We start from the raw sequence: 20,625 nt of genomic DNA, 5'->3' as shown, positions 1-20,625 counted from the left end.
ATGCTGGTCTTTTCCATAAACTTGCATCATATGGGAAAGAAATATCTGGAAAAGTTTTTTAAAATTAGCTTTTTTTTCTAACCTCAGTATTAAGCTGTCCTTAAAGGAAAACACTATTCTTCATTTTTGGTAACTTTTAGGGTGCAACAAAGTTTCATCCTTGGCTCTGTATTGTTTGTCATTTTAACTAAGGATCTTCCTAAAAATGTTACATCTCAATGGCCCTATTTACTAATGACACAACTATAAACTCCATTCTTGACAAAAAGTCATCACCTTTTAATCACTTATAACAGACAGCTGTTCTTGAGTGTGATCTCTCTCCTGTATCAGTTTGGGTTACAGATTTGGATCAATTTGGAGCCCAAAATGCCTTTAACTCTAAATCTGTATCAGATTGGGACTGGAAGTGGCTGGTGAATTTTAATCTGCACAAAACTTTGTTTAGCAAATAATTATTCCAATATTGCTGATATTCCTGATGAATGTCAACGCTCCTACTAAGATTTCTACTTTATGCCTACTCTGATCATTTTTTAGTTGTAACCTCTTGTGAAAACCTTATATACAATCTATTGCAGAGATAGCACCAGCTAAAGTTGTCTCTCTTTATTTTGCTCGCAGTTTTAGATTCTATTCTCTACCTTTATAAATCTTTTAATCATATTTGTTGTCATATTTAGACTGGTTCTGTAAACATACTGTAAATTTAGTCATACCCTATCTAGCTTTCAAGCTTGAGCCTCTATTATACCATTGTAAGGTTGTATCCTCTGTCCCATCATTGTACTTTTTTCTCTTTTCTAAAACATTACTGTGGTTGCTGCTTAAACGAGCAATCATCTTTTGATCAATCAACCAACTCAACCTACGGGGTATTGGTGTGGTGGTAGAACGCTCTCTACTAATATAAATTATATGCTATATTATAATTATAAATATAAATTATATGCAGTAGCAGTGTAATGGTATAGTGCTTGCAATATGACCACTCGTATCATTTGAGAGGTTCCGAGTTTGATCCCCTCAACGCCCCTTATAGTACCATGCTCTAAATTGCTTTTCCGCGCAGTGGCCTTGTTTGTCAAGGATCATATTTTGGGGTTATAGAGTTGAGAGAGGGTTATAACCACAGTTAAGTAGCCTACTCATGTAGTGGCCTTCTCAGCCAAGGAGGTGAATTAAAATAAAAATAAAATCTCTTATGAGTTCATTCACCCTTTTTATTATGTAATTATGTCATTCACTAAAGTTGCATCTTTTACTGTATCTATTCCATTGTGGTCTAAAAATTTTTTATTTATCTAGTATTACTTTTTGCACATCAGTGCTTTGAAACTATTTATTGTACTCATGTTTTTGTGAATCATACAATCTAAAGTTTTTTAAGTCTTCTGTCAACCATGTTTTTAATGGTGTGTATTTTATTTAATGAGTTTTACAACTATGGCCTACTAAATAACATGGACAGATTAAATAATTTTAAAAATTCTAATTATTGTTACTAAAATTCCTAACCTTAAATTCTTAAATTCTTAAACCTTAAAATACTTAGACAATTAGTTAATGATAAATCACATTAAGGTGATTTATCATTAAGTATATCAATTAAGTAATGATAAACCATGGTCACATTGAGCCAAGTGAACTATTTTATAGTTATTTTAGCCATTATTATTCTCTACAAAATCTTTTAGTCTCTAAATTATTGAGTCAAACAACTAATATTAACAGGAATATGTTAGTAAAACTATCAACATTTCTTTTTAAAACGTGCACATAAATTTGCTTAAAACAAAAACATTTATATTACAAAAATTCTATAAAATCAAGATTCTTTTATTTCTCAAAGAAAAAAAAACATATTATGTTGTTATATTATTTATTTTTCATGGTTTTTCAAACTTTAAAGGCAGCAACATCATCTTTTTTAATGTTTCTATTTTTAATCTGTTGCTCATTGTTGAAATGTATGTTGGTAATAATTGTGTTTACCATTTTCCTTCCCTATTCCTCATCTTCTATACACATAAAAACACTATCATTTGCTTGATAAGTTTTAAGCAGAGGAGTAGAGTCAAAAAAAAAAAGTACCAACTCCGACTCCGAATGTTGAAACTTTCAGAGTATGACTCTGACTCAAAATTTTTGAAAAATTCTTTGAATTATTTTAAAAATATTACGGGACAATTGAAATTTTTTTTTTTTGCCAAATATATGAAAAATTTTTTGAAGGTTAAATATTTTGTACATGCATGTGCAATACCGAGAAGTATTTTTATTATTAAAGTATTTTGGATTTCATTCATAATATCTTTTAAGAGTTTTGAACTTCACGTAAACTGACAAAAATTTTCCACCACTCATTTGACGATATTTACTGAAATGCCTTTATAATGAATCAGTTTGAAACCTGCTAGATAAAACATACATATATTCTTCTGAAAATAATTCTTCCATCAGATTTGCAATACCCTTTAGTGTTGTAATTTAGTTGTTTAAAAAAATAAAGTATATTTATTACATTTTCTAAATTGGAACTTTTTCTATTCAATTATCTGTTGCAAAATTTCAAATAATAAATTTTTTTATCACCTGGAATAGCTGCATTACCAATCCTATTAATTATCTTAAGCATTATCTTTAAATATAAATAGTCCACCAAATATTAATAAGCTTTAGAAATCAAGCAGCTGCAGTTTCATCAGGAAAATAGCTGAAGATTGCAGCAGAGGTGGTTTCATCAAATATATTTAAAGCTAAAGGAACACTTTGTTTGTTGTTTCCAGGATGTAAAGTTTGGGCAGATAATTTGAAAGCTTTTTTTAAGTTAGAAGGTAACAGTTCATCTTTCTCATAAACATTATGCTATAAACTCCAAAAAATTTCACCAGCTTCAACATGAATAGTATCATCAAACTTGATGAAATTGAAATGTGGAAATACAAACCATTTTGAATTTAATAAATTATTCCTATTATTTTTAGGTAAATAAACACTGTCATAAAAATTGTAAACCCAATGTTCCATAGAAGTAAAAAATATGTCAATATTTTGTTCACCAAATTTTAAACATAGAATCTTGAATGCTGAAACATTTGTTGTATGATTGTCAGTTATCATAGCTCGTGCATTAAAAGATGCTTTATGTAAAGTCTCTAGTGTTTCTTTTATGTGAGAACTAATCAAAGAACCAGAAATTTGAAACTCTGAACAATCCTTAATAACATAGGGGATAGATTCTTTTAAACTAACCACCATGAACACAACTACACCAGAATAGAAATTACGATCATCATCACCAGTAAAACTTCATTTGTGATATTGGACACCCTTTTCTTAATACATCACATCAATCAAAACAACAATCTAGACTATCATTTTCTAAAAGTAACAATCCTGATATTGGATTGATGTCACCTTTTGAAAGTCAAGACAACGAAGCAAGCGGAAACTCTTTTAATAGCAAAGTTTTGATGCATATCTGTGCATCAGAGAAATTCTAATTATATAATTTGTATAGATTGGATGTCCTTGTGGTTTGTAAAGAGATAATTGATATAATTCTGATAATATACTTTTTGATATCTTCTCTGCATTATACATATAAGAAAAAAAAATAACCAAGCATAACAAATAACTGGCACTGGTCAATTTACGAACACTGCCTTCTAGAAACAATTTAGGTAATGGAACTGGCATACCTTTCATATGGCTTTGATAAGATGTTTTGGCTGGTAATAACTGTTGGTATAGGATTTTTAGAATAGTTCAATGTTATACATTTGCCTATTACATATCTTCAAATAATCAATACATATAGTGTTAAGTTTACTGTGAGGCTTAAATCAGCTCAGTTGACAAACTTATTCCAACAATTTAGAAGTTCTAAATGATTGCTATCAAGAAGTCAGTTTTATATGGCATGTGGTCACTGTTACTGGAACATTCTTCAATCTTTCACTTATAATTACTCCTACAAACAATAATACAACACTTTTTTGGAATTGCAAAATAAACTATTACTTATATTTAAAAAACCTATGTAATTTAAACTATATGAATAATGTTAAATTGGTTTATTTATAAACTTCAAACTTTTTTCATAGCATTTCGAACTTTTTGCCTTTATGACAAAAAAATCCGGCCGTGTTATATAGTAGGCCATGATACAACTTTATCTCAAATTAAAAAATGATCTTAAAAATTTACAGTGGTGGTTTGCATCTACTTATTAGGCTTTACAAATAACAAATTTAAAATAAACTCATTTCAGAATTTGATCCATTTAACAAAATTTTGATTAAAAAAGCATTAATACAATTTTTGAGTAATGCTTCACTAAGATTAATGGTGAAATGTTACAGTGAAAATTTACAGTAAAAAATGCTACAACCCCATAAACATCCCCCCCCCCCCATTCATTAACTTTTACTTGTTATCAACAAAAAAAAAAACATCTTAAAACTAAGAAAAAAAATCAGAGAAATGATAAGAATAAAACTGAAAATCATCAACCTTTAAAAAATCTCGTAAATGTCAATTTGTCAAAATTCAGGTTTTTGTTTATTTTTCACCATAGTATAAAACTTATGTAAGCATAACAAATCCTAGTGAATTATATTGAAACAGTTGTTAAAAAATGTGGATTTGACCACAGGCCACACTAGAATTAAACTCTTTATTAGTTTTCTGTATCAAGTTCCTAACCATCTTTTTATTAAGACTCTCCCCCCTTCCCCTTTCTTTGTTTATTAAATCTGGTTTAAAATTAACACCTTGCTTCCCCCTCCTTTTATTTTATACCCCCTCTGATATTAAGCACCCAAGAGTATATGTTTTTTTTTATTTTCAATTGATAATATTTAATTTGTGTATATAACAAAAACTAACCATCACTCAAAAGCTCATTTACAGCTTCATCTTTATCATTTGCCATTGCATCATTCAGTGCCTCTCCATTAATATCTTCAACATTATATTTTCTAAGCAACTTAATAAACTTAACTTTTTCATTTCTACATACATACTGTAAAGGAGTACAAAAATGGTCTCCATCCTCAAACGGTTTGTTTACATCAGCACCATTTAGAATTAACATCTCTGCACATTGTAAACTATTTTGTTTGTCTACAACAAGTGAAAGATGAAACGCTGTTTTTGTATCGTATACTTTATCAATAACCAAACAACCAGGAAATTTTTCCTCCTCTCTAAAATATATTAAAATGTTCTAAATAAAACTGTGAATGTTTTCTAATTCAAATTTAACCATGATTATTGCTAGCCATCATATGAAATTATTATTTTTTCTTAATTATCCACAATTAAATAAAATGAAATTGTTTACTTTATAAAATAAATTATCTTAAATTAAAAAACTGTCAACTAAAAAAGTAAATAACAAAAAAAAACTTACGACTCTTTTTTGAAAGGTTTGCAGCCTAAAAACATTTGAATTATGTTCAAATTTCCAAACATCACAGCCATGTGTAAGCATGTCAATCCATTTCCTGTTGTTTTGTTAATTTCAACGTAATAATTTTCAGAATCTAACAAACAATAAATCATCATCAATAACTTTAAAATAATTCAAAAACTTTTTTGTTGATTAAAAAAAAAGATAGTAAAAAAACTTGTAGATTAAGCTAAGCTTCTATTCGTAAGGTTTTCTCAAATCTTTAATAAAGTATACAAGTAAACAAGTACTCTAAAAAATTAACTTTTTATTTTAAGAATGCTCTTAACTTTTAAAGCACTGCCTGTCACTGCCTGTTAAAATATCACTTTAAAACAAACTTTCCTGCTACGGCTAAACTAAATAACCTTACGTACTGAACAATAAAAATTAAGGAAGGAGTCATTTTGAACAATTAAAATAAAATTTACCATTTCTATTAAAGGAACTTCTTGAACTAAATTCATTAGATACTTCTAAACCTGGTTGTTTACGCAAAGTTAATAAGTATTCTACAATATGTTCTTGCTCTCTCATTACACAAGCATGTAGAGGATATGTTAGATCATAAATAAGTGGAATTAACAAAAGTTTAGGAAAAGTCTTTGAAAGTAGAACAGCAACATCATAATGACCATGATAACATGCAGCATAGAGAGGTGTAAGTCCACTTTCAGCATTTGGTCGACCATCAGCTTGGTAGTCTATTAGAAGTTGAACGATATCTTTATATCCATAAAAACTTGCCCTAAAAAAATGAATTTATAGAATTAACAAAAGTATTTTAATATTTTTAATTAAGGTTTTATAACTTTAAATAATATTGAGAACATTATTTAAAGCTTAAAAAGAAAAGGTTTTAAAGTTTAAATTTAACATTTACATTTTTTGAATTTAAAATTAAATTAATTTTGAAATTAAAATTTTTAAAATTTGTTGCTCTCATGAAGATCCTCCAAGAGTTTTTGTTATAAAATTAAATTGAAACTGAAATTGTTCAATTTTAGTTTCAATTTAATTTTATGACAAAAACTCAACATTTGTGTTGTTTGTGTGTTGTTGTTTTTTAATGAGTTTTTTTTTTTTAAAATCTCTAAACTACATTGGGGTGATATGGTAGTAGGGTGGTAGGGTGGTACCGTAGGGTGACAAGAAGTTTTATAGAGTGACAGTTTTACAACAGTTGCTACTCAAGTTCAAAAGTTCTATAAGATTCTGAAATGAAATAAAAATTAATTGAGACAAGTTAAAATTTTTGACTAAGTAGAGTAGGAAATGGTGTAGTACAGAAAAGTAGGGTGTTATTGAGTAAGGTAGGATCAAGTAAAGTAGAGTACCATTGAGTAAGATAGGATCTTATTAAGTAGGGTAGGGTGCAGTAGAGTAAGGTAAGGTGTGGTAGAAAGAGATGTATTTAAGATCTTTTTAGTAAATCAGAGTAGAATCTTCATTTTGTAATACATATAATTTTTCAGAACTTAACAGTTGCAGTGGTGAATTTGTGGAATTAGTGGCAGATCAACTTGTACGAAAAAGATAAACAGAGTTTGAGCCCCACAAAGTTTGTTTGTTAAGATTTGTGTTTTTTGAAGGTCAATAAAAAAGTATAAATGTATAAAAAAATAATAGTAATAATTAACTGCCTTATTAAACAACCAATCCAAAATTTAGGTAGCACCATACAAATTTTTAAAATTCATCTATTTTTGTCAGAAATAAACTAATCAAACTACTAAAAAATATTATTAGACAACCAAGATTGGATTGTTTTTGCTGCTGTTTTCATTTCTTGCTTACATTAAAATCGAAAAATTTTATACTGATTAAATTAAAATTAAATTTAAATACCTATAAAATTTTTACCTAAACAACAGCGTATTATGCCCTCGAAAATAGTTATTTATGATAGAGCATGGATCCTTTAATGTCTCAAGGATATGCTTTGTATTTGAGAAATCTCCTGCAGAAACCAAGTCGTAAAGCGCTGGAAAAATTAATAAAATATTAAATTAAATAAAGTTTAAAAATGATAGTAAATTAAAAATTCATAATCATAAAAACTATATATAATATAAGCGTTTAAAATTATTATTCAAAAATTAACATTGAATCAACTGAAATTGAAAAGTATTTTTTAGACAAATAGGTTTTCATTGAACTTTCACCTAATTTTTATATGCATTTTAAGTGCACTTCATGCCTTGCACTTTTTTGCATTTGTGCAATATATTATGTTGCTCATGGCCGACAAGACGGGTTTCAAAGTGGAGGGGCACCATTGTCAATTTCTAAAAAAAAACCTCTATATCTAAAATTTTCTGCAAAAACAGAAAATAAAAATGGTCCTTTAGAAAAAAAGTAATGAGGACAATTAATAAAAATATAAGCTCAGCCCCCTGCCCACACCCCACCCCCCGTGTCGTCTGCCCTGTAGCTCATATTGTTTAAAAACTAAAAAACACCCAAAAAATTTTTAGAATTTAGCATTAAAAAAAAAGTTTTCAATTAAAGTTATAAATAATAATTATCAATTAATTATAATTAATTATAAATTCTAGCATAAGTAATTTCTTTTACAATTTTTTTTTATATAGAGTTTTTTGTACTCAATTTTTTTTCTCTAAAACCCAGAAAGTACCAACTAAATTTTGTAAGTGTGAAAGACACAAAACTGTTGCAACATTAAGCTATCTGTTTCTCTACAAAAAAAGGCAAGTTTTTATTTGGTGGAACAAACTGTGTTTCCACTCCACCAGATAAAAACATTACTATTTATCTAATTTAAATGTGTTTCCATTCCACCAAATAAAAACATTACTATTTATGTAATTTAGACAATAAACTCATAACTTTAACTTTTTTTAAATGTATTTACGTTTATTATTATAATATTTTGACTTGCTATTCTTGCTGATCAAATATGATTTACCTGTAATTTAGAGAGATAAAAACATACTCTTTATCAAAAGTAGTCAATGGCAAAAACTTGACTGTTTTTTTGAGCGCTGTAATATTAAAAAACTTATAAAAATACTTTAAAATAAATTTTAAGCAAATTTAGTTTTTATGTAAAAAAAAAAAGTTTTATATCAGCAAAAAATGTCTTAAATACATTTAATTGATATGAATAATTTGGATTATATTAAAAAAAAAAGACTATTTACAGCATTTTGGTCTGGGCATCAATGTCAATCTGTCAATGTACTGACAGTTTGACAAATGACTGACTTTGTACAAAAATAAAAATAAAATTAAAAAAAACTTAAATATAAAAAAATAAAAACTATTTATTAGAGAATATAATATATTAGTCATTGATTTTGTTACTTTTGTAAATTTTTAAGAATATAATAATATGAAATTTAATGTTCTTTTGCAATTAATGTAATATCTTATTATATTTAAGTGACATTTAAAAGTAAATTAAAAGTTAAATCAACAAAACTGTCAAAGATTTCGTCTCTGACAAATCTCTTTAGCTTTCCATTTAAAGATCTATACATACCTATACTTACCTATATATGTATATATGCATATATACATACATACATAAATACATAAATACATAAATACATACATAAATACATATATACATATATACACAACCCTCAGAATTAGGAAAAACGAGGTCTGCAATAATTTGCTGACCTCAATCTATTAGAGGTCGGCATCAGGTCAGCAAAAAAAATTTGATACAAAGGTCTTACCATAAGACATAAAAACGCGTTCAGCAACTTTTTGCTGACCTTATTTTTTTGTCATACATAGATACATACATACATACATACATACATACATACATACATACATACATACATATGTAAGGTCTATAAAACAATAGGTCTGCAAAATAAAACAAAAAATCCACAGTTTAGACTAATTCAGATTTTGAAAAATACAGGCTTTGTTTTAGAGTTAAGCGTAGAGCCATTTATGTACGCCTGAAGCGATTTTACATAAGCAGTAAGAAATTTTGGTTAAGCAACTTTTTATCATTTTTTAACTTTTAAATTATTCTATAAGCGGTGAAATAAGAGAAGTTATTAATTTTTAAAAAAATGACATTAACTTTTGAATGATGTTTATGTAAAAATATTTGTTACAAAAGTTTAAATGACAATCATGTTAAAGAAGTAACTATTTTTAAAAAAATGACATTAACTTACGAATGACGTTTTTGTAAAAATATTTGTTACAAAAGTTTGAATGACAATGATGTTAGATATAAACGCTATTTACTAATAAAAAAAACTCAAAAAAAATTTTAAATTTTAAATAAAAAATTTTATTTTGTTTTTATATTATTGTAATGATTGGTTTTTTTACTTAAAAAACCAATCATTACAATTACTTTAAGCTTGAAGCAAAGATCATAATAATATAATTTAATTCTGATGAAAAATATATGATTCAAAACTAATTTAATAAAAATATATAATTTTATTCTGATAAAAAAATATACAGTTTAATTTAGATTTAAAAAATATATAATTTAATTTTGATTTAAAAAATATATTTAAGTTTGTTAAAGTTAAAGTTAATGCTTGGGTTTAACTTAACTGTCAAATTCATTTGAAAATATTACTAAATATTATTCAATATTACTAAATATGGTTCAATATTACTAAATATTATTCAATATTAAAATTTTATTTGTTCTAAAAAAAATTAGCTCATTTTTATTGCAATTGTTTTTTCGGTTTTCTTTCCTAAACATTTTTTTTTTTACTCAAATAAACGGCTGCATCGTAAATTTGCACAAAAAATATATTAAACTTCTTTTTTTTATGATTATGTTTTAGTAAATGATACATAAAGCGATATAATTTTAATATATGATGTTTGGAAAAATAATCTTTGCTTTCACAACAAAATCATTAATAAAATAATAAACTTTTAATACATAAAGTAAATAAATTAACGTAACTTTTTTATTTGTTACTCACTAATATTTTTTAAATAAAAAATCATTTGTAGTTGCAAAGCTGCAACTAAAAATTTAAGAAATAATCATTTAAAACTTAACATTATTCATTAATGCAAATGTCGAGAAAAGAATGAAATTTGTTAATATCAAACATTTTTAAAAATGTAATAATAATTTAATTAATTAATATTAACAAAAAATAAAATAAACATTCCCTAATAGTAATAATAAAAAAGTTAAATAACATTTAATTCGTTTCACAGTAACTAACATTATTGCAGTGATTTGAAAAATTTAATGTCTTAAAAAATTAAAAAAAAAAAAAAGAATTTTATGACATCAAATTCACATTAGGCTGTTGCATTAAGCTTTTTTTATTTAGAACAAGGCCTGAGATATATTATCAATAAACAACATATTTAAAAAAAAAAAAATTGCTAATAAAAACTATATTTTATCATGATTATTAAAAATTTTATACCTTCAGACTTTGCATTTTCAGCGTCCTTCTCCTTCTGAGCTATTAGTTAAAAAATTAGTTATATACATATATAAAAGTAAAAAGAAAATGATACATATAAGTTTATTATAAACTAGTTTACTATTTTAGTTTGGAGTTACCAGAAAACAAAGAATGAAACAAAGATGGAGCAATTAAATGATTGAAAAAAGACTTTAAAAATATGAAGATTGGAAAGAGTTCCAAACCATTGATGTCCATTGATGGAAAGAGAAAGAAAAATAAAAAGTTTAATAAAAGTTTTTAGAGCATGAAGGGACTCACTACCATGTTAAGCATGAAGGAACTGAGCATGAAGGGACGGACTAACATGTTAAGCATGAAGGAAATGAGCATGAAGGGACGGACTAACATGTTAAGCATGAAGGGACTGAGCATGAAGGGACTGACTAACATGTTAAGCATGAAGGGACTGAGCATGAAGGGACGGACTAACATGTTAAACATGAAAGGACTGAGCATGAAGGGACTGACTAAAAGTTAAAGTATGCAACTTTGCTGAATGACAAGTCAAGGGAGAATGAGTTTTGCTTGATGAAATTAGAGACACTTGATATAATGGAAGACTTGTTTGAGCAGCAATCGCGTATTTGTTGGAGAAAAAAAAAGCAACTTTACGACGATGTGATAGTGGCTCAAGCATGGCAAATAGAGCAGGACCAACTAGTTTTAATCCAACTAGATTCATTCAAGCACTTATTAAAAAGTTTATAGAGAATTGATAGTTCTAGAGAACATTTTTGCAAGACTATGACAGTAATGATGTCTGGACCACAAGTCGTAGAAGAGTTCATTTAAAAAATGACTTAAGCAACATAAAGCAATGTGATTTAGATGTCAGACAATGGGTGAACCTATTTAACTAGAATAGCAGATAGAGTGTGACCATTTGATTCAATGAATTAGAGGAAAGTCTTTACAAATAGTTGCAAAACAGTCTACAAATCAATGGGAAAAGTAATAAGATCAGCCCCATGTTTTAGAGACGGAATGTTAGAATGTTAGACAAAAAAAATTTTTAAATCTCTAGAACCTAACTTTTGAGATAAAATATGAGATTTAGTAAACTGAGAACTTTATCAAAATTTTTTAGTAAAAATATTGGAGCTTAGCATCTGTCAGCTTTTCGAATATTGGAGCCTAGCATCAGACCTTTTTATATTGCTTTTTGCATTGCAATTTAAATCACATTTTTACATTAATTTCTTGCAATAACACAAAGAGGTTTGTTGACAAGAGAGTTATTTTTGCGCAAAAGATGAAAATTATTGACCATCAGTGTTTAAGACAATTAGAAATAGAAGCTGCACAAGTAGTTGATAATATGAAAACAAGGCTTAATTTGAATGAAGAAGGACTAAAAGTTACCATACCTGTCTGGATCCAGAAGAATATGTAAGAGGTGCAATTATCTCTGGAGAAACATCAGCCCAGTAACAAAGAAAATCACAAAAAGAATCAAAAAATCTTAAAAACCATATATATAAAAAAAATATATATGTATATATATATATATATATATAAAAATTATAAACTATGTTAGTGTTTTCTACAAATAGAGTGCTCAATGTTCTAAAAGAACAGAGTAATAATAAATTAGTAAAAACACTTATCTAATTTTTGATTACTTCGACACTGTGTTTCACCATCAGTAGGTTCATCAGGAAGAATCTTCCTGATGAACCTACTGATGAAATTACCTAATATATACTATTAGATAATTTAAAAGTGTTTTGGTTAAAATGCTTTGATAAAAATCATAAGAATAATAGAAATGCTAAAGTGGGCAAAACTACATAAAAAATAGATTATCAATAAAAATAAACGCAGACCAACGTGTTGAAGTTTTGAATCTTTGGTTTCAAGATTGTCAAGAAAAAAAATCATTGAATTTATGATAAAATAGTGTGTATTATTTACTGTAAAACAAGGTGGATGTAGTGTGAAGGTGTGGGACTGTTTTGGTTAGAATGTGACAGGTGACTTAGTGAAAATAGAGGGACAAAAGTAGTACACTTGTTCACTTGAAAATTATGCTACACCTTCAGAAAGATGGGTTAAGCTGTTCATTTTTTTAAAAAGAAAATAACTTGAAGCTTAAATCTAAAACAAATTTTTCAAAAACTCGTTTAAGTTATTTGATTGAATTCCAGAACAATCAAATATTAAATAAAATGATTTAGTCTCCCCAATCACAAAATCTCTCTCTTATCGGATTTTTTTTGGAGGAATTAAAAGTAATGTCAAAAACTATTGCCAAATAAAGCATAAGATGTGGACAAAACTTATTAGTTAGTGATATAAAACTGACTTCGATAAATTGGATAAGTTGTTAAGTAGAATGCCAAGAATATGTATAGCAGTTATTGTCGTTAAGAGTGATTAAATGACAAGTAAATTAAAATTTATCTAATCGGACCTATATTGATTTTTGTGTAAACCTAATAGAAAGGAAGGTAACATAATTCAGGTAGACTTTGCTTAGAGTTTCTCTTCCAATAGTAAGTAAAACTATATCTTATTTCGAAAAGTACAAACATTCAAATAATTACGAACAGTAGTGTATATATATATATATATATATACAAGTGAGTTATGGATTTGTTTCCAAAGCTTACATAACCCACTCTGCAGTTGCATGATGGATTAATACTGAAAGTTTCTCAAGATTTTTTACTGGTAAAAGAGATAGCAAATATATGGCAATAGCAATTTACAATGTATATTTTGGATATTTTATGCAATTAATATGCATACTAAAATATCCAATTAACATTGCATATTTTGCATCATATCTCATTGCATATTTTTACTGCTTATTTTCATCTGTGTCTAAACTGCTTGTTCCTCTAAGAGTTGCTAAACTAATATCAAAAGATGTAAGTTTGATCCGGCTGTTAGAATCTTTACGGTCAATGTAAACTAATTCTTCACATACTTTATTAGAGATAATTTCTTGTTTCAGAAACTTGCATAAAAATGGATATTCAAAGAAGACCTATTGGATACAAGAATTTTTTGCTGTGCAGTGCTGAAGAACTCAAGTACAAACATGAGCTAGTGAAAAGCTACTGACTACTTACTGGGTGAAGAAAGAAATTACTTACTGATTCCATGAGTTCTTCAAAATATAATATTTTATAGTCTTCTATTTTAGTTTTTGAGTGTTTAAAACGAGTAAATATAATTTACAAATAACTATAGTAAATATCATTTACAAATAACTCAACACCAAATAGAAATTTCATGAAGGCTGTATGGAAGAGATGGAGAGCACATGTTCCAATATCAATAGTTGGCTGTGAAGTTTGTGACGCACTTTTAATTAATTTTCTGTAAAACAATTGATTAAAATTAGGACCATCCATGGAACATTGTAATAAATGTTTAGGATGAAGATGCAATTCATCCAAAAATAAATACCGTATATGGTCAGCCAATATGAATGTCCATTTGCTCCTTTACTTGTTGAGTGTTTGTTTCATCAAAGTATAATATAAAGTATTTATTCCCAGATCTACAGTCATTAAGAAAGAATACAGAGCATATATTGGGTGCAAAGCCATGTGTTAGTATGCCACTTTTGTTGAACCAATTTTCCATTGATCAGATATCTCAGAATCAGAGAAGGCTTAAGGACATATCTACCAATACCACAAAAAAAAATTAAAAGACTAATTACTAGATGCTAGTTTAAGTGGAAACAGTATTTCAGCTTTTCTGATCTTTTCTTCTTCACTTACAGGAGTCCATCCTTTTTTTCTTTTAATTTGGAATATCACAGTTCCACTTAAGAAAGAAATAACAAGAACTTTTTTTTTTAAAGCTGAGAAGACTACTACAGACGAGGAGGCTACTTAATTGTGGTTATAACCCTCTCTCAACTCTAACTTGGAAACACGAACTTTGGCGAACATGGCCGCTGCGTGGAAAAACAAGTTGAATTGTTGTTGAACAGTGAATAGAAGTTGAGAAAATGATTGTCCTTAAGTATCTTTTAAACATTGCTTGTATTTCCTACTGTCACTATAATACGTAACTTGACTTATACACATATATGATATTTTGAATGTTTTTTGAAAAGCTTTAAAACAGGCAGAGTTTCATTGCTTCACACTGTTTAGAAAATTTTATTTCATTATTAACATCTGAACTAAAAAATATCACCATTTATACTAAAAACAAAGACCAAATAGCTAAAAGTACAAAAATTATGATAGGTTTAATTAAAATTAAAAATTTTGCATTTTGAAAATAATAGAATGCTAACTTAAGATTAAAACTTAACTCAAAATTTATTTTTCATTTATTTAAAATTTTCTGGTACAATATAAAGATAATTTTCAGTCTAGCCTAGCTAACGATAGTTAGATAATACAAACCTTATCTAACCTTGTGCATTTCTAACAAAAGTTCAGACCTAAGAAAAAATTAGTTAATTGCTTACACATAGCACATTTGATAAAAACTATGTAATCACAGCTAGGAAAAACAAAAATAAAATGCATTAAACTAACACAGTTCAAATCTAATTCGCAATGGAATTTTTCTATTATAAAAGTTAACAAAACACCAGTAGAACAAAATGATTGAAATTTGTATTTATTGTCAGAGATAAATAGTAAAAAACATCTGGATTGTAAAAGGGCATTATGTTTTATTTTAATTTAACAAAATGTAAAGAGGAATTCGGAATGTTACGTTACCAATTTTTAATCCAAAAATTGCTAACAACATAAATTTTTATTCCAAAAAATTTAAATACTTTAACTGTAAACAAACTTAAACTAATTGTTTTGCTCAAATGTTGAATTTGGTATTTTTGAAGTTGTTTCCATCCTTTTTAACGCTTTAATGATAGTTGAATTGTTTTCCTATACAGAATTAATATATATAATATAAATTATATATAATGTCCTTATATTAGGATGTCCCAAAAAATAATAAAGGGAAAAACAAGAGATGATTTAAAAATACTTTGAGTGCTTTACTGGCAACAGTCCCCTTTAAATAAAACCTTCAGATTCGCCAAAAACTCAATGTCATTGAGGAGGGCACGGATTTAAAGTGGTGCTTGTGTTCCATTGTTTAACAGAAACAAAACTGAACAAAGAGAGCCAAATCTGTGATACTACTGTGATTCACAACCAATATCAACAGAATCATAAAAAGAAAGATTTTCAGTTCATAAAAGGCTTTTTTCTCACATGATGTTGGATTGGAAGCTTGAAACTTCTGACTTTATGACAGAAAAGAAAAGGATATTAAAATTCCTGATAATTGTTACTTAACCCTGATCCTGATATTTGATCCTAAATCAGTTGCTGTAGAATAAGCATCTTGCTTCATCGTTGACCTTTTTTTATGAATTTGCTTGAATAGTACAGTTGACGAACTTTCAGAAACTCTTTTATTAAGTATATTTTCTTGTGTAAAATCTTATATATATATTAAATAAAATTTCATTCTTAACTCTCCAGAAATGAACAGAAAAATCATGTCTTTATCCTTTTATGATAATAATATAATATCACAGATGAGAACTAGCAAAAAGGTTCCACTAAAATTCCAAAAAAATTCTACGTTTTTGAAAAGTTAAACATATTATATTAAACGTATTGCAACTTTTTGTCACAGGTATGAAGAAACTCTTGGAAATTTTATTTCTATTTAAAGTTTTTTTTATCTTCTTAAAAAATCATAAAGATTTCAAAAATATTTAGACCTTTTGATTGATAAAATAAAAATATATATATATTACAGTGAGTACAAATAATGTATAAACAAACTATTAAAACAAGTTTGAAAATAAAATTATAATAATTAATAATTAATTATAATAATTAGGACACCATATAATTGGGATTTTGAAATCAAACATTTTAGGCGAACAAAAAATTTTAAACCAATTGTTTTTGATGAAAAAACTTCTCAAATACTATTGTTGATTTAAAAATAAATTAAAATAAATAGAATAAAATAACTCAGGTAGAATAAATTAATTTGAATAGAAAAAATTAAGTTAAGGTGCTTTTTTTTTTTTGTTAAACAATTTAATATTTGATCTAGTATTATTCAAGATGTCTGAAAAGTCATACCAATAACTTTTCTGATGATATCAGCACAAAGAAGGCCTTCAGGTGCATTACTCTCAATTGCAAGATCAAGTGCCTTTTTTCCCATGCTGTTCTTTAAATCGAAGTTTACATCATACTCAACTAATGCCTTTACACAGTTAACATTTCCATTGGCGACAGCATGATGAAGTGGTGTCTATCAAATATAAAACAAATATACATATACATATATATATATATATATATATATATATATATATATATATATATATATATATATATATATATATATATATATATATATATATATATATATATATATATATATATATATATATATATATATATATATATATATATATATATAAATTAGTAAAAAACACTTATCTAACTTTTATCTTCGACTTGAAGTTTCACCATTGCTGGATCATCAGGAAGAGTTACTAAATCTCAAAAAAAAGTCAATTTATAGAAAAAAATATTTTACAGGAAGTTATAAATTATTATAAAAAATTTTTAATTACTATATTTTTTTGTTAACGGGAAGTTACAGAAAGTAATTATGAAATAATTTTCTTTGGAATGGGGATAGTTTAATTTGGTCATTTGTTTTTATAATTTTTTAAGAGGTATTTATTTTCGTGCCTACATTTAGAAATTAATTCAGATTTTTTATTTAATAAATTTTCTTGATTTAAATGAGTAATTATTTCAAATTTTTCTTGCAAACATAGCATACATTTTTTGGAAATGTTATTATAGGCAGGGGCAGATTTTAGAATAGACCATTGTAAATTAAAATTTTTATTTTTTTCTTTTAAATCCCAAATATATTTTGACAGCATAGTCTCTTTTGAATATTTTTTGTGTTTAAACGATTGTTTGTGGTCGTCATAACGTTTTTTTCCATTCCCCCTCGGTTAAGCCAATATATTGTTTATCAGGGTTGTTTTGTGAGGAAACAATGCACTTGTAAATTACATTTTTCGAAAGGCATTTTCCATTTAGAGGGCAATGTATTTTTTGTTTACAATTACATTAATCAGTGTTTTTTTCTTTTACATGTTCATTTTTATTAATTAACGAGTAGTCGTGGCCTTTTATAATTCTTTCTAAATTTTTTGTACAACTATAACTTACTTTAATGGTATTTCTGTTAAAAATCTTATGTAATTTATTAGAGGGAGGAAAATGTTTGTCTACTAATTTTAGAAAAATTTTACCTATATTTGTTGAAACATTTTTGATGTACGGGGGGTTGAACCAAATTATGTTTCTATTTCTATTACGCTTTTTTGCAATTTTCTTTTCAAATTTTAGCTCGAAATTTTAAAAGCCACTTTTTTTAAGGGCATCTTCATAAACGCGTTTAGAGGAGTTAAAGATATTTTTCATTAGAAGAGTTTTGGTTTAGCCTATTGTTAATTGAAATTGGAACTTGTATTAGAGTTTGAGGGGGATGGTTTGAATTCACATTAACATACAATAATTCGTTATTAGGTTTTTTGTAGGGCTTATAGAAACTTTCTGAGAGGTTGAATGTGACATCAAGAAAATTCACTATTTTTAAATTTATATTTATTTCAATTAGGAAGCCAATATTTTTAAAAACTTTAATAATATCTTTTCTAATTTTATCGAGTTGTGGCCCTGATTTTTTATGCATTATTATTTAAACCAAAACTCTTCTAATGAAAATATTTTTAACTCCTCTAAACGCGTTTATGAAGATGCCCTTAAAAAAAGTGGCTTTTAAAATTTCGAGCTAAAATTTGAAAAGAAAATTGCAAAAAAGCGTAATAGAAATAGAAACATAATTTGGTTCAACCCCCCGTACATCAAAAATGTTTCAACAAATATAGGTAAAATTTTTCTAAAATTAGTAGACAAACATTTTCCTCCCTCTAATAAATTACATAAGATTTTTAACAGAAATACCATTAAAGTAAGTTATAGTTGTACAAAAAATTTAGAAAGAATTATAAAAGGCCACGACTACTCGTTAATTAATAAAAATGAACATGTAAAAGAAAAAAACACTGATTAATGTAATTGTAAACAAAAAATACATTGCCCTCTAAATGGAAAATGCCTTTCGAAAAATGTAATTTACAAGTGCATTGTTTCCTCACAAAACAACCCTGATAAACAATATATTGGCTTAACCGAGGGGGAATGGAAAAAAACGTTATGCCGACCACAAACAATCGTTTAAACACAAAAAATATTCAAAAGAGACTATGCTGTCAAAATATATTTGGGATTTAAAAGAAAAAAATAAAAATTTTAATTTACAATGGTCTATTCTAAAATCTGCCCCTGCCTATAATAACATTTCCAAAAAATGTATGCTATGTTTGCAAGAAAAATTTGAAATAATTACTCATTTAAATCAAGAAAATTTATTAAATAAAAAATCTGAATTAATTTCTAAATGTAGACACGAAAATAAATACCTCTTAAAAAATTATAAAAACAAATGACCAAATTAAACTATCCCCATTCCAAAGAAAATTATTTCATAATTACTTTCTGTAACTTCCCGTTAACAAAAAAATATAGTAATTAAAAATTTTTTATAATAATTTATAACTTCCTGTAAAATATTTTTTTCTATAAATTGACTTTTTTTTGAGATTTAGTAACTCTTCCTGATGATCCAGCAATGGTGAAACTTCAAGTCGAAGATAAAAGTTAGATAAGTGTTTTTTACTAATTTATTATTGCTCTGTTCTTTAAGAACATTGAGCACTCTATTTGTAAAATACACTAACATAATTTACATATATATATGTATATATATATATATATATATATATATATATATATATATATATATATATATATATATATATATATATATATATATATATATATATATATATATATATACACACACAGATATATACATTTAAGTTTAAGCTAATGTAAAAGTACATTTAGGTTTAAACTTATACATATTATACAAATAAATTTAGATGTAGGCTTTTTATCAAAAAAAATATTTTACTAGTTTTCATCCTTTTATGGTTTTCATACAACAACAAATATTTACTTATTCAAAAGAGTTTTCAGGCTAATAAAACTAGCAACTAGTTTAGTATATACCAATGTTTTTTATCTCTTAAAAAATAAATTTTCATAATAAATCTAATATTTCAAAGAAAAAACTAGTTAAACTTCAAATCTTTCGAATTTCTTATTACTACAGGTATATACATAAAGCAGATTTGTAGCTAATAATACTTTTATGGTATGCCAATAGCTACATATTTGTAAATAACTACAACATAATAACAAGTCTATATGAAATTGATGGTTATTTAATCAACAACTTGATATAGATACAAAAATACAATATTTATTGTATTTTTGTAGCTAACAATATTATTAAAAAATCTCAATAGCTACATACCATAGCTTAATAGCTTTGTAACTAAATCATATGAAGTAAATGAAGTCTACATTAAGTCAATAGCTACAAATCATATTTTTGTAGCTATCTATATTTTTACAACAATTATCTTGATACATATTCAAGCTATGCAGCTTTAAATAACTACATAGTTAACATAGATGTAAAAAAAAAAGGTCAAAATAGTTTAGTAGTCACAAATAGAAGTCACAAATAGTCTCACAAATA

General features: G+C 26.5%; 1 protein-coding gene across 1 annotated transcript in view; it reads right to left on the bottom strand.

Moving 5' to 3' along the window:
* The window catches only part of LOC101240745 (leucine-rich repeat serine/threonine-protein kinase 1), a 228,046-nt gene that overhangs the window by 150,011 nt on the left and 57,410 nt on the right, over nucleotides 1–20,625 (bottom strand). The window contains exons 3-8 of the mRNA XM_065792720.1: nucleotides 17,004–17,178; nucleotides 10,867–10,905; nucleotides 7,322–7,442; nucleotides 5,890–6,206; nucleotides 5,420–5,552; nucleotides 4,894–5,213 (exon numbers count right to left, since the gene is read on the bottom strand). Coding sequence (XP_065648792.1) covers nucleotides 4,894–5,213; nucleotides 5,420–5,552; nucleotides 5,890–6,206; nucleotides 7,322–7,442; nucleotides 10,867–10,905; nucleotides 17,004–17,178 — 1,105 coding nt within the window. The remainder of the gene's footprint in view (nucleotides 1–4,893; nucleotides 5,214–5,419; nucleotides 5,553–5,889; nucleotides 6,207–7,321; nucleotides 7,443–10,866; nucleotides 10,906–17,003; nucleotides 17,179–20,625) is intronic.

This window comes from Hydra vulgaris, chromosome 03, assembly GCF_038396675.1.
Source record: "Hydra vulgaris chromosome 03, alternate assembly HydraT2T_AEP".
NCBI classification, from domain to species: Eukaryota; Metazoa; Cnidaria; class Hydrozoa; order Anthoathecata; family Hydridae; genus Hydra; species Hydra vulgaris.
This window is presented reverse-complemented; position numbering and strand designations above follow the sequence as displayed.